The following is a 15,014-nucleotide window of genomic DNA, read 5'->3' on the forward strand; positions in this document are numbered from 1 at the left end:
CTTGGGTTGGGTTTTTCTTTAAAAAAAAAAAATATATATATATATATATATATATATAATATGCACATCGCGTTTGGGTAAAAAGTGATTAGGGTGGATTCAGGTTGGGTACATTTTTAAGACCTGCAAAGACCTCTATTTCAGAGTGAACATCTTGAATGGTAGCCTGTAAAGGGCTCGATTCAGAACTCAAAGATACAGAATCGGTCTGAGCCTGCCACCCCTCTTGGGTACAATAAAATAAGAGCTGTACAACCCTTTCCTCATCTAGGATGGAGGGAGAGGCTCTATCATGTCCAAACTGGATTGTCCTGATTATCCTTAGATTAGTTAGATTAGTTACTGAGTGGTAAGTGCTAACCATGCATCCAAACTCAATACCAGTGGCACCAAAGGAACCACATACCAGAGGCAGGTGTTTCCACGGTGTTGTGGAACAAGACTCACCACACAGGGATACCTTGCATTTACATTTATGGTGTGTTGAGTGCTGAAGCACTTACCTTGTCCTGGGGGTCTGCTGTGGAAGAGGCTGATGACGGTCAAGGAGCCGTCCATATGATGCTGTCTGGCCGATTGAAAATATTGCTCCCATTTCGTCCCTCTAGTGGGAGAGTGACTCATCCCTAGTCCTGGGGCGAACAGGTCAGCAGCCTCTCCTCCTTCCCTGGGTCGCATGTCTCAGGTCCGCTTTGAAGCCTTATTAGGGTTCTTAATAGCCTGTTGATGAGCTGGCAGTGCCACCTTCCTGCGAGATGACCATTGTTTAGGTCTGGCTGCCAGTCCAGGCAGTGGTGGGGTCAGAGCAGCCTTCGCAGGGGGCGGCCCTCAACAGCAAACAAGCAGGGCTTGCTGCCTCTGGGGTCCAGAGGTAGAAGCTGATTTGCACCGAGGCAAGATATGTTTGATCGCCTCCGTCTGCTTTACTGTCGAGAACTGCTGTGCAAAGTCCTCGACAGTGTCGCCAAAAAGGGAGATGGGAGAGAAAAGCACTTTTTCTGCAACTCACATCCCCGTCAGGTTGAGCCATGAGTAGTGGCGCTCCTGGACCAGTAGTGTGGACATCCCCCGACCCAAAGCCTGCGCTGTGACATTTATAATCCAAAGGGCATAATCGGTAGCCATATGTAATTCTGCATTTTCTCTAGGGACTACCTAGTGCAGATCTCAGTGTCTTGGCTTTTGTTTAGCAATGCCCTCACAACCAATGCCCTCACAACCAATACCCTCACAACCACAAAAAAACAACAACAACAAAAAAAAAACATATAGCAACCACCCAGAACACCCAAACAAAGGGCTAGCAATGCCCTCAGAACCACAAAGAACACCCTAGCAACCACCCTAGCACTGCTAACAGTTGTTAAGGTGTTCTGGGTGGTTGCTAGGGTGTTATTTTTGTCGTTGTGAAGGAATTGCTAGGCAATTATGAGGTTGTCCTGAGTGGCAACCACTTGCAACTGCCTAGCAGTTCCTTCACAACAACAAATAACACCCATGCAGGTTGTTTCTGGGTTGTTCTGTGTGGTTGCTTGGCAGTCGCTGGGGTTTTATGCAGTCACTAAGATGTTACAAGATGTTCTGGATGGTTGCTATGGTGTCGCTATACAGTTGTTAGTGTGTTCTAGGTGGTAGCTAAGTAGTTGCTAGGGTGTTTTGAGTGCTAGATGGTTGCTAGGGTTTTACTAGAATGATATGGGAGAGTGCTGGGTTTTGCTATGGGGTTGTTAGGGTTTTCTGAGTAGTAGCTTGGTGGTTGCTAGGCTGTTGATATGCAGTTACTAGCATGTTATCTGTGGTTTCTAGGCAGTTGCTAGGGTAATGTAATGCAGTTGCATGGGTGCCCTGGGTGGATTGCTTGGGTGTTGCTAGGTATTTGCAGAAATAAATGATGATAGATTGATTTTGATGTGATATAATATGTTAAAGAGATTACCACATTGAACCAGGGTGCAAAATATTGCAATTTCCCAGGAATTGGTAATGCGATTTTTGTCTTTGTCTACTTTTATGTTTTTTTTCTTAGAAATGATTTGAACAGCTGCAGCTCTGACATCATAAAATAGCATTACATGTGTGAGGCTGGATTCAGCACTGTCTTTTATGTAATGACCTCACTGCTCTGAGCTGTCACAATAACAACCACACAAGCAACTCTCAGTTCAAAGAACTGGAATAACATCAACTTTAATGTGAAACTCACGTAAAACAGCAGATAATGAAATTTTCTGAATATAATTCTTAAAAGAGTATTGTTTAAAAATAGATCAGTCAGTGCAAATATGTAGTTGTTTGTTTTATAAGTATGCTTGTTTTATATGAATGTAAGAAGTGGTGAAATGTGGCTTATGTGCCTTCAACGCCTTTTCACTGATAAAGAAAACAAACAAAATAGGAAATAGGGAAAACAGAGAGGTTCTGTGGGGTGTATTTCAGTGGGACGTGCTTTCTCATACCAACTTTTTATATGAGACCAAATCATGCATTAAAGATGAGGTGAAAGGTGTAATTATTAATTGAACAGCTCAAGTCCAAGTTTGTCTCCTCTCTGGAAGAGTAATTCGACGTGATGAGTTTGTGGTGTAGAGGACCTCTGCTCCTGTCTTTCATATGACATCATTCTCCATCACTGCTTCAACTGACACTAACCAAAACTGCATGTGACTCTTGACAGAACATAAGTAACAGTAGGCCTACTTGTATTTCAATGTAAAGCTCAGCCTATTGAAAAAATAAATAAAGAAAGAAAGTATTTTCCAGCATAATATCTACAAACCCGATTCCAAAAAAGTTGGGACACTGTACAAATTGTGAATAAAAAAGGAATGCAATAATTTACAAATCTCATAAACTTATATTTTATTCACAATAGAATATAGATAACATTTCAAATGTTGAAAGTGAGACATTTTGAAATGTCATGCTAAATATTGGCTCATTTTGGATTTCATGAGAGCTACACATTCCAAAAAAGTTGGGACAGGTAGCAATAAGAGGCTGTTAAATATACATGTAAGGAACAGCTGGAGGACCAATTTGCAACTTATTAGGTCAATTGGCAACATGATTGGGTATAAAAAGAGCCTCTCAGATGGGCAGAGGATCACCAATTCCCCCAATGCTGCGGCGAAAAATAGTGGAGCAATATCATAAAGGAGTTTCTCAGAGAAAAATTGCAAAGAATTTGAAGTTATCATCATCTAGTGCATAATATCATCCAAAGTTTCAGAGAATCGGGAACAATCTCTGTGCGTAAGGGTCAAGGCCAGAAAACCACACTGGATGCCCGTGATCTTCGGGCCCTTAGACGGCACTGCATCACATACAGGAATGCTACTGTAATGGAAATCACAACATGGGCCCAGGAATACTTCCAGAAAACTTTGTCTGTGAACACAATCCACTGTGCCATTCACCGTTGCCAGCTAAAACTCTATAGGTAAAAAAAGAAGCCATATCTAAACATGATCCAGAAGCGCAGGCGTTTTCTCTGGCCCAAGGCTCATTTAAAATGGACTGTGGCAAAGTGGAAAACTGTTCTGTGGTCAGACTAATCAAATTTTGAGTTTCTTTTTGGAAAACTGGGACGCCATGTCATCCGGACTAAAGAGGACAAGGACAACCCAAGTTGTTATCAGCGCTCAGTTCAGAAGCCTGCATCTCTGATGGTATGGAGTTGCATGAGTGCGTGTTGCATGGGCAGCCTACACATCTGGAAAGGCACCATCAATGCTGAAAGGTCTATCCAAGTTCTAGAACAACATATGCTCCCATCCAGACGTCGTCTCTTTCAGGGAAGACCTTGCATTTTTTCAACATGACAAAGCCAGACCACATACTGCATCAATTACAACATCATGGCTGCGTAGAAGAAGGATTCGGGTACTGAAATGGTCAGTCTGCAGTCCAGAGCTTTCACCCATAGAAAACATTTGCCGAATCATAAAATGGAAGATGCGACAAAGAAGACCTAAGACAGTTGAGCAACTAGAAGCCTGTATTAGACAAGAATGGGACAACATTCCTGTTCCTAAACTTGAGTAACTTGTCTCCTCAGTCCCCAGACGTTTGCAGACTGTTATAAAAAGAAGAGGGGATGCCACACAGGGTAAACATGGCCTTATCCCAACTATTTTGAGATGTGTTGATGCTATGAAATTTAAAATCAACTTATTTTCCCCTTAAAATGATACATTTTCTCAGTTTAAACATTTGATATGTCATCTATGTTGTATTCTGAATAAAATATTGAAATTTGAAACTTCCACATCATTGCATTCTGCTTTTATTCACAATTTGTTCAGTGTCCCAACGTTTTTGGAATCGGGTTTGCAATTGAAGGAGTTTTCCTGTTTCATTTGGCATGTTTTTTTGTTGTTGCTTTTTACCATTAAAATGTTTTTTTTTTTTAACTTAACAGTAATGTTGGGACATTTTTACATAACATTTTTAGTGCTGATGTAATATTTATGCCAGGTACAATTCAAAGAACACACATAGATCTTCTCTTTTAAATGCAATGTACATTGCTATTTGAAGGTTCTAATGTCAATTTTAGTATTTGTAAAGGAAAAAATGAAACCCATGCACAAGTATATGTCAGGTTGCTAGGAGGAGCAGCAATTTATGAAATATATTGCATGGGATTTTGCAGACTACTGCAGAGACATAAGATTTACTGTTAATATGAGGGCTTTTTCCTCCCAGTTTCTCATCCTTTTACTCTCGGCTGTGATATCTCTGAAATAGCAGAGCTGTGTTTGATAAAGTATCACATATTTTCGTTGTAATATATGGTGTAGAATCATACCACACTGCTGGTGCTTGAGGTTTTTGAGGTAATGCTGCTGAATGATGAGGTGCCTAGAACTTTTCTGCAACATCGTTAATTATTATTTTATTTTTTATTTTATTTTTTTACAAAATAAAATGTTTAGTGCAAACTATTACTTGAAAATGTCAAGTTAAAGGCTCTACATCTACAAGAAGTTATTTTCTTAGCTTGTAGTATCGCACCGCCCCCTGGTCGTACTCTGCCATTGCAGGTCTTCTCTGAGTGGGGGAAAAAAAAAATCGTATTAAATTCTTATTATAAACTGTGTGTTTATAGAAAAGTGTAGAGTAGAGAAGATATCTGCTTTATGTAACACCGAGCTCTGTGGTTTTTACATGACTGCTCTTTTCGGGACACTTTAAAGGAGAACATTTTGAGACGTGTTCATAAATTGCACAAATATAGCCATCATTATTCCCTGTGCTGGTTTTTGCTTAGCCACAGGGCTTCTTTTAGACATATAATTTGCAGGCACAGAGCTTTCGTCTTCTGTTACAGACTAACTGTGCGGTGAGAACATAAACTTATTTGCATTTTATGCTATTTTATATGTAAAATAATACTCTACTTGTCTCTGCTCTAGACTACTTTACAAGCACACAATTTATATTATGATGAGTTTTTTATTGTTAGTATAGCCTAATTATTTGGAAAAATATAACTTTTAGAAAAAGATTTATTTAATTTATATTTTGAAATAGATATAAGTTGTAAAATGGAGTAGCTACATAAGATAGTTAAACCAATGTTCATCTTTCTGTCTGAACCACTGATCCACATTGTTTGCAAGCTACAACTGGTGATATCAAAAGATTTGTTTATTAGTTAAAAATAATTAACTGCATTAGTTAACATGAACTAATAATGAACTGCACTTCTACTGCATTAATATTTGTTAATGTTAATTTCAACATTTACTAATACATTACTAAAATTTTGTTATGTATTTTGTTAACATTAGTTAATGCACTAACATGTATAAGTAACATGAACAAACTATGAACAACTGCATTTTTATTAACTAACGTTAACAAAGATTAACAAATACAGTAACAAATGTATTGCTCATGGCTAGTTCAATACATTAGCTAACTAATGTTAACAAATGAACCTTATATTGTAAAGTGTTACCTACTGAGAACAATTTTTGCGTTCACACACTGGCCTCGTTTATAGTCCGCTATCCATAAATAAAGGATTATTCGTCTGACCAGTGTTTATATGTTATTCCCTGTAAGTTCCATGAAGCATCTATTTTTTTCCATATGAAATAATGTACAGACAACTTTTTGTCTCACACGCGCTTCCGTTCAGCTGCGTTCGAAGGACGTTTGAGGGGTTGCCATCGGTGACGCGTCCCTACGCAACCGGACCCCGCCCTAGTTCTTGCATCTCCTCTGTGATTGGAGCATTTAATCCAGGCCTTCGAAAACTCGTAAAATGATTAGTGGAATCAGCTGTCAATCTCCCACAAAAATCTATTTACAGTAGGTTGTGAGCGGATCAAGTGTATCCGTTCAGATTAAAGCTGGATCTCCCTGTAACTAAAAGCGTTTTCGAGCTGGATTTTGTGTAATTAAGAGATATTTTGTACTATATTTATTAGTTATTCCTCGGTGGAACGTTTTAATTCGTCTTTTTTCATCTGCTGAAGCGGAGGATCCAGGAAAAAGATGTCTTCGGACGAAGACAGAGCGAAGGAGATTCTGAAGGGGTTTAAACTGTATCCTTAAGTGATGATGGGACAGATTAGCCTGCTAGCTGCAAACCTAAAACTCACACAACTTTACATCAAAGCTAGCTATCTTGTTTCGGGCGTAAATCTGTATTGGGCAATTAATCTAACGGTTTTGAAACCATAAATATAATATTAATGATGTTGTATGAGATGTTGATTACAGTAAGCAAACTGGAAGGTGAGCCAGTTAGGTATTATGTTGTGCTTTTTAGTTATAATGTACAATAATTGCATAATTTCAATTTAATAAACCCATAAGCTTTTTATTATATCAAACAAACTACAGGCTATATTTGCTTCTGTGGTGTCAGACTGTCAGTTGATAGTTTATTTCGGATGTAACGTTACTAACACTTTAAACACCCAAATCAAGTGTTTAAACTGTTTATGAAATGTTGGCATTTATCCTATTAAGTGTTTAGGCATTATATACAGAATGACAACAGTGTATTTGCTATGTAATGTGTGAATAGATAAATCGGTGTAATTCCTCTAATCCAGATTATGTCTGCGTTATTCTGTCAATTGTATGATTATGCTTGTTTTTGTTCATGTGCATACCTGGATTAATGAGTTACTGAGATATGAATTGTAACTTTCTAGTGCGGTTATAATGCAATTAATCATATCATCATTTCAAAGCAGTTTTACATTTATTTGAGAATATTAGAATCAGTAACTAACTGGGATGCCGTTCTTTGCTTTAGCTGGAAGTTTGGTTAATGTTCACATGGGCTTCAGGATACTATGAGACTGACAGGCACCTGATTCTTGGGATCAGGTGCATTAGCCAGGTGAAATCTCCTCACGCAGTTTGTGCCTGCCATCACGATTACATAACATTGGCTAGTGTTTCTATAATAGGCTCTGTAAATCTGACAAGAATAATCACGCTAGCACTAGAATGTTCTGATGGCATGGAAGTTTTAGTCTTAGAAATGGCCACGTCTGGAATGTTTGGACTGCCCCATCAGACACTTTTTTTTTTTCTCTAATGTAACTTCAAGTAGACATGGGTCTGCCCTGTGTGACCTTCTTTGGGAATGCGAGGGTGTGTCTTACAGGCTGGTAATTCTTAAATCCTTGATTTGAAAGGACAGGGATTTGCTGCCTTATGCTCCTCACATCCAACTGTGTGCTGCATGAGGCAAAGCTGTGGAAAATGATAGCAGACCAAAACTTTTGTGAATGTGCATCTTTTAATGAAAGGTTTGTGAAATGAGCAAAAGTGGAAAGTCTGTAAGGAAATATTTTGAACTTACCCTACTGTTCAAAAGTTTGGGGTCAAAAAGATTTATAAAGAAATACTTGTATTCACTAAAGACATTAAATTGAAATATTAAATAAGTGAGAGTAAAGACATTTACAATGTTACATGTATTTCAAATAAATGCTGTTCTTTTGGATTTCCTATTCATCAAAAAAATCCTGACAAAATGTATCTCTGTTTCCATAAAAAAAATATTGAGAAGAAAACAGTTTATTGAGCATCAAGTCAGCAGATTGCTGAAGCATTAGGTGAAACTGAAGACTGGAATAATGGCTGCTGAAAATTCAGCTTTGCCGTCACATGAATAAATTACATTTTAAACAATGTTAAAATTTTAGATTGTAATAACATTTCATAATACCCGCTTTTACTATATTTTTGATCAAATAATTGCAGCCTTGGTGAGCACAAGAGACTTCTTTCTAAAACATTGACCCCAATCTTTTGAATGGTAGTGTATGTATGAATAAGGCATTCAGATACTGTTTTATGTAAAATATTGAAACTTTACACTGTAGTTGTTCATAGTAAGCTGGAACATGGGCTGCTGTGCCATAGATATTACTACCTATTGACCTTTAATTTAGGATAATTTCTGGTATTGGTCCTGAAATTAAGTTTTGAGCTCAGCTGTTTTCACAGAATATGTGTCATCTTAGTATAGCACAGCTCTTTTTAGCAGTGTGAATCTGGTCCAATGTAGTTACGCAGCACAGGCCAATTTTCAAAGGCTGTTTCAAAGATTCATGCAATTTTACCTCCAGGCTTCATCATATCTGCCTTGTGTGGTTTTTTTACCCAGTGTGCCCCAGAGGTGACTACCTTGTGCAAAGCACTATCCCTTGAGTAGCTACAAAAAAACACTGACTTAAATAAAAGATATATTGTATCGTGTGCCAAATTATGTTTGTTAGAAGAGCAAGCAGTAGCACAAGCATTGAGCAAGTGTATCTAGAATTTTGAAGGAGTGTGTATTTTGTTTGCTCACCGTGTCTTTCAAGGCTGTTCCTGTGTCTTAGTTTACAGCCTCCACTGCCATAATTTTTAAAAAGGCAAAAATGTGATGCATTTGATGTGCTATTTTTTTATATATACACAGTTATCATGGCTCTTTTGCACCAGTAACAACAGATTAGAAATGGCAACAATGGAGGACTTTTTAAAAATGAACGTGGCTTCCATGAAAACATTGGCGCCGAGGGGACTAATTACCTCAACAGTGACAGTGTTTGTGAGTAAAAGGGTCTCTCCCCTGCGACTCTCGGTGTGCTCAGCAGGTGAGATCCCACAGACATCTGTCACCAATAATCTCAAATGCAGTTGCCTGGTTCATCAGATACAGAGCCTAATACTTAAGTGAACAGTTACTCATTTTTAGTGACTTCAGCTGTTGGCATCAAAATTCACAGGATACAGCACATAAAATTAGTTTGGAAGACAAGACTCTCTTACCTTTCATAAGTCTGGAGTTTGCCAACATATTTAAGCACAATGGGTCTAAATCAGTGGACCTTTTTGACTTCAAGGCCCCCCATTGTCCACAACAATATTTGAACACCCCCCACTCCCAAAAGAGCATGGCATAACTAGAAAGATGTATATTCATTACAAAAATAACCAAATACTAAGAAATATCTTGTTTTAGCTTATTTTAATGCCTGTTTTGTCTTATTTTAAATAATTATAAGTCATCTTGAGGCCCTCTGGTTGAGAACCACTGGTCTAAATGATGTTTAAGCACATAGTAAATGTCTTAAACTTTGTTATTTTTGTAGTCCAAACATTGTGCATGAAGATGTGGGATGTATTCAGTCAAATTACCACTGATTCATTTAATTTGGTTCTTGGTTCTTTTGTAAATGGAAAATATATTATCTCAGGGCTGGACTGAAAATGAATCCTGGGTCATGCTTCTTGTTATTTTTGTCAGGATTCATTTAAGTTGTTCTAATCCTTAAAATAGTTCCACATAAAATTGAGTCTCCTTATGAAACATAATAAATATAAGAATATAAAAATGTAATTATACAAATTATATTTAATTATTATAAATTTAAAATAATATATTGATATAATTAATATAAAAACTATATATAGTTTTACAAATTATAATTAATTATTATTAATTTAAAATAATATATTGATATAATTAATATAAATACTATATATTTATATAGTTAAAAATCTTATGGCTGCAGTGTCCCTAATATTGTACATTGTTTTTTATTAAAGCAACACTTTATTTTACAGTGTTATTGTTATATATGTTATATACTATAGTAATAACAGTGAATTATACATAATTGCTTGCAACTTTAACCCAAACCCTATTCCTAACCATATAGTAAATACATGTTGTTAATTAATATTACTCAGTACTTAAATGTATAATTACACTGTAACACATTTTTTATGATAAGCCCTTTTCATTCCAATAGGAACAGATTTGGATTTTGGATTTATGTGCCGCTATTAATGCTTGAAAGATAGATTAGGATTAGTGATACATGTAACACACTTGTACAGCCCTGACAGAGATCTCATCCGGGGTTGGTAACTAGGACCTGTGCTGTGCACCTGTAATGACACATGCAGCCTCGTGTGAGTGTGCTCTACCAGCTGAAAGACTCATACAGGTGGTCTGAAGATGAAGAGGTCAGATGTCATTGACACAGAGTACTGGACTTTGTCACAAACCATTGTTTAGCAGACAGATCAGGCTGTTTTTAGACCTCAAGTGAGGTCTGCTTCATTTAGCTCTTATCTTATTTGCTGGACTTGTTTGTGATTAAAATTAAACAAAGTTTGTTCCTCACACAAACCTATCATATGGCTTTAGAGGAGTTTTTAAATAATATAGTGCAAGCATCTTATGGACTGGTTTTATGGTGCTGTTTTGTTCTTTTTGAAGCTTGACAGTAACTGAAGATTCTACTAAACATCTATTTTGTTGAAAAAAAAAATACAGGTTTGAAATGACGATGTAAATGATGACACAATCTTCATTTTGTCTGATTATTGATTTAGACAAGACATTTTGTCACCATGTGAATTTCTTCCTGTCAAATGTCATTTTTAAAAATGTTGGCCCTTAAATCAGAAGACATTTTTTCATTATCAGTCTGTTCAGCACAAAGACTTTATATATACTAAGACGGTGCACCCGAATTACTATGGGAAAAAGTGCAATGTGCAATATGGCAGAATAAATCCCGCGTTCTAAATTTAAAAAAAGCCAATCACTGATTGGTATAGTCATCACATCACTGCAGCTGCTGTTAGAAGCTCTGCACATGCTCATTGGCTGGTTTAGCCTGAAAAAAAGGCTTTTTTAATGCAATTTTAAAATAAGAAACCATATTTATGAGGCAGTTGTTGTCAGATTTCATTAGTGATTTCAAATATGAAATTTAATCATAAACCTGATGAACAGCTTTGGAGAATTTCATGTTTCTCTATAACGGAAATCGCTGCCTGAGGGGCGTTTCAAAGATGGCCTCCAAGTGAAATGATCTTAAGGGGGCTTTGGTTCAGCAGCATGCCTTAACTTGTCTTCAGAAACTGGATGAATCTTAGAGATGCAGAGACAGGGAAGGTTCTTTGGCAGGGAACCGAAGACCTCTCCCTTCCTGGGGTAGAACATGAAGGTTTGTGGTTCTCAGCATTACCTTGCATTAAAGATTTAAACTATTGACTAGATTGGGCTACGCCAATTCTTCTCTTATGTCCACTACTGCACTTTTTAGTGATGTCAATGTGAGGACAAGATCAGTTTTCAGTTCTGAATTTGGTACAGAATGTGCCATGTCTGGTAACTAACAGATTTTATTTTGTTTTCCAGCTCGGGTTCCTAAGAAGATCTTGAAATGTAAAGCAGTATCCAGAGAGCTGAATTTCTCTTCAGTAGAAAAACTGGAAAAATTCCGACTGGAGCAAAAAGTTTTCTTTAAAGGCCAGTGCTTAGAAGGTTGTTCTGATTCTTTATTGTACATTACTATTTCTTATTACAAAAGTGCAATGATTGTAAATACAAAATTAGTGCAAGATGTCTCTGGTTCTGAAATATCTACAGATATCTACACTGAGTCTTCTCAAGTAATGAACTCCATATAAAAGTCATTATTCATTATCCATTGGTAAAAAAGGACATTATCCAATTTAACAGTGTCACCAGTTAAACTCTGTTAAAATGGAATGTCATGAGACTGCAATGTTAAAGGTTCCCTAGATTCAAATCTCGGCATAGTTAAATAACAAGAGTTCAGTACATGGAAGAGACATACAGTGAGTATCAAACTCCATTGTTTCCTCCTTCTTATATAAATCTCATTTGTTTAAACGACCTCCGAAGAACAGGCGAATGTCAACATAACACCGACTGTTACGTAACAGTCGGGGTGTACGCCCCCAATATTTGCATAATGCCAGCCCATGTTCCCAACATTATAAAAGGCATTAGACAAGGGCAGCCAGTTAACGTCTGGAGCTGCACACAGCCGAATCATCAGACTAGGTAAGCAAGCAAGAACAATAGCGAAAAATGGCAGATGGAGCAATAGTAACTAACATGATCCATGATAGCATGATATTTTTACTGATATTTGTAAATTGTCTTTCTAAAAGTTTCGTTAGCATGTTGCTAATGTACTGTTAAATGTGGTTAAAGTTACCATCGTTTCTTACTGTATTCACGGAGACAAGAGCCGTCGCTTTTTTTCATTTTTTAAACACTTGCAGTCTGTATAATTCATACACACAACTTCATTCTTCATAAATCTCTCCAACAGTGTAGCATTAGCCGTTAGCCACGGAGGACAGCCTTAAATTCACTCAGAATAAAACTTTAACATCCAAATAAATACTTTACTCACATAATTCGAAGCATGCATGCAGCATGCATGACAAACATCTTGTAAAGATCCATTTGAGGGTTATATTAGCTGTGTGAACTTTGTAAATGTGCTGTAATATAGTTGACAGCTCATGTGGCAGGGAGCACGCGATTTAAAGGGGCGGCGCCGAGTGTAAGTCAGTGCATAGTTAATGATGCCCCAAAATAGGCAGTTAAAAAAATTAATTTAAAAAAATATATGGGTATTTTGAGCTGAAACTTCACAGACACATTCAGGAGACACCTTACACTTATATTACATCTTGTGAAAGAACGTTCTTGGGCACCTTTAAAAAAAAACACCTTAATTTCCTTTATCAAATTTGGATGATCAACACTGACTAGTAACCATACATTCTCAGCTTACCTACAGAGGCTTTAAAAAAACATTTTTACTGTAAACAATGTTAAAATATAAGTGTTGCTAAAAATACTATTTGATTATATTCCACTCATTTGATTATATTCCACTCGCAGAGGATAGATTAAAACAAAACACCGGTCACAAATTGGATGTCTAAAATGAGAAATTTTAAGTAGAAATGTTGGAGGATTTCGATATAAGAGAAGAGGAGCTTGAATTTGTTGCACAGCCCTATTCATTTAAGCTTACTCCTACATTCTGTGTCATACATCGCGTCAGGGGATACTCTTGTGGCGCAAGTCGACTTGCACAGTATGCGTAAGGTCATCCACGAAAGCTAGTTATTTTAGTTTGTAAAGTTTTAAATATGGTTATTTTTGTTAAAAAAACAAACAAATAAAAAACATTGCTTCACTTCAGAAGCTATTATTAACCCACGTGCCGTATGGATTTTTATTTATTTATTTATTTATTTATTTATTTTTGTTTGAATGGATGCATTTTTTGGGGCTTCAAAAATGTAGTTGTTTTTTTTTTTTTTTTTTTACTTCTGAGTGACAGGTGTAAGGACATGATCACACAGAATGTGGTTTTGCTCTTAAAAACATCTTCATTCTTTGTTCACACACAGCATCATACCACTAATTAACTGGTAATGTTACAACTTCTCTTACTGGTAAATTGCCAGAACTGATTTACTGGTATTTTTGAAAAGGTCCTGTTCATGATCTCTTAATGGTAGTTTACCAGTAATTTACCAGTAAAAATTGTATGTGTGAAAGGAGCTATTGTTAGCATGTGATCTTCATACAAGTGTCAATCGTAGCCATTTTAGGTCATCTTAGTCTAGTTGGATTTAGAGTTAGTGTAATCCAAATCAGACAGAAACATTTGAGCATTTACGTATTTACTAGGCATGTATGGTATATTTTAAATGCATCATTCTAATCTAGAGGTTTCTTTCGATAAATTGTCCAATTTGTACCCAAAATTATTTTCAAAGAATTTAAGCATTCACCACTAATTCATGAAGCAACTGTCAGCCATTATAAGTTTCATCTATGCTTGTCTTCATGGTTTTGTGGAATTATACTGATATTAATAGTAACACAACTACTGTAAATTTCCATTTTGTTTTTACTCTTATTTGCTTACACATGTACCTTTTGTGTCTCTTTCAGAGTGGTTTTTCGAGTTTGGCTTTGTGATTCCTAATTCTACAAACACATGGCAGTCTTTGATAGAAGCTGCACCAGAGTCACAGATGATGCCTGCAAATGTCTTAACGTAAGAGTTTCCTTAAAAAAAAAACATTTTATGAAAGACGACATACTAGATATTGATAAAAGTTACTCATGGATTAATCATGGGTCAAATTTCTTCTCTTGTAGTGGTAATGTTGTTATAGAGACCAAGTTTTATGATGACGACCTTCATGTCAGCACATCCCGGGTACGACTCTTCTACGTTTGAAACATGGAACCTTTATTTTATTATAATTTTTTTTCTACTGTCAGTCCAGAGGATGGACCCATCACTACAAGTTTCAATATACAGAGGAGACACTCTACATACCGAGTACTTCTGCTGAGGCGCTGTGACAACAGCATTAAAAGGGAACATTTTAGAAAAAACCCAGCTTCAAGACAAATGATTACACCAGTTTTATGGCAGATAAGGACTTGTACATAAGAGCTATCATGCTCGTGACAACCTGGGTGTGTAAATTACCTCTTTGTATATTTTTCTTCTTCTTCTGTAATTCAATCCTGCAATGTACACTGCTTCCTTATCAGCTGTTTTTAAAAGGTCTTCTCCCAGTCTGTGTGGTCATTCATGGTCTCATTGTTTTGTTTGGTTTTTTTTTTAGTTGAACTGTAAGATAGTCTGTGTTTTAAAATAAATGATGTAATTATG

At 36.6% G+C, this 15,014-nt stretch overlaps 1 protein-coding gene across 1 annotated transcript; it reads left to right on the plus strand.

Annotated features, from left to right (window-relative positions):
* Positions 1-6,321: 6,321 nt before the first annotated feature.
* On the plus strand, positions 6,322-15,009 carry pde6d (phosphodiesterase 6D, cGMP-specific, rod, delta). The gene is made up of 5 exons (XM_067374499.1): positions 6,322-6,557; positions 11,401-11,489; positions 11,684-11,809; positions 14,279-14,384; positions 14,489-15,009. Exons 1-5 carry the CDS (start codon positions 6,508-6,510, stop codon positions 14,568-14,570), a joined length of 453 nt encoding a protein of 150 aa, XP_067230600.1. The 5' UTR covers positions 6,322-6,507; the 3' UTR covers positions 14,571-15,009.
* Positions 15,010-15,014: the final 5 nt, after the last annotated feature.

This window comes from Chanodichthys erythropterus, chromosome 21 (genome assembly GCF_024489055.1).
Source record: "Chanodichthys erythropterus isolate Z2021 chromosome 21, ASM2448905v1, whole genome shotgun sequence".
Lineage (NCBI taxonomy): Eukaryota > Metazoa > Chordata > Actinopteri > Cypriniformes > Xenocyprididae > Chanodichthys > Chanodichthys erythropterus.

Bases quoted from the DNA above. Each gene is read 5' to 3' on its own strand.
- pde6d (XM_067374499.1), top strand. From the start codon at position 6,508: ATGTCTTCGGACGAAGACAGAGCGAAGGAGATTCTGAAGGGGTTTAAA. The intron at 6,558-11,400 runs GTATCCTTAAGT...ACTTGTCTTCAG, and splicing joins ATTCTGAAGGGGTTTAAACT to AAACTGGATGAATCTTAGAG. The intron at 11,810-14,278 runs GTTGTTCTGATT...TGTCTCTTTCAG, and splicing joins TAAAGGCCAGTGCTTAGAAG to AGTGGTTTTTCGAGTTTGGC.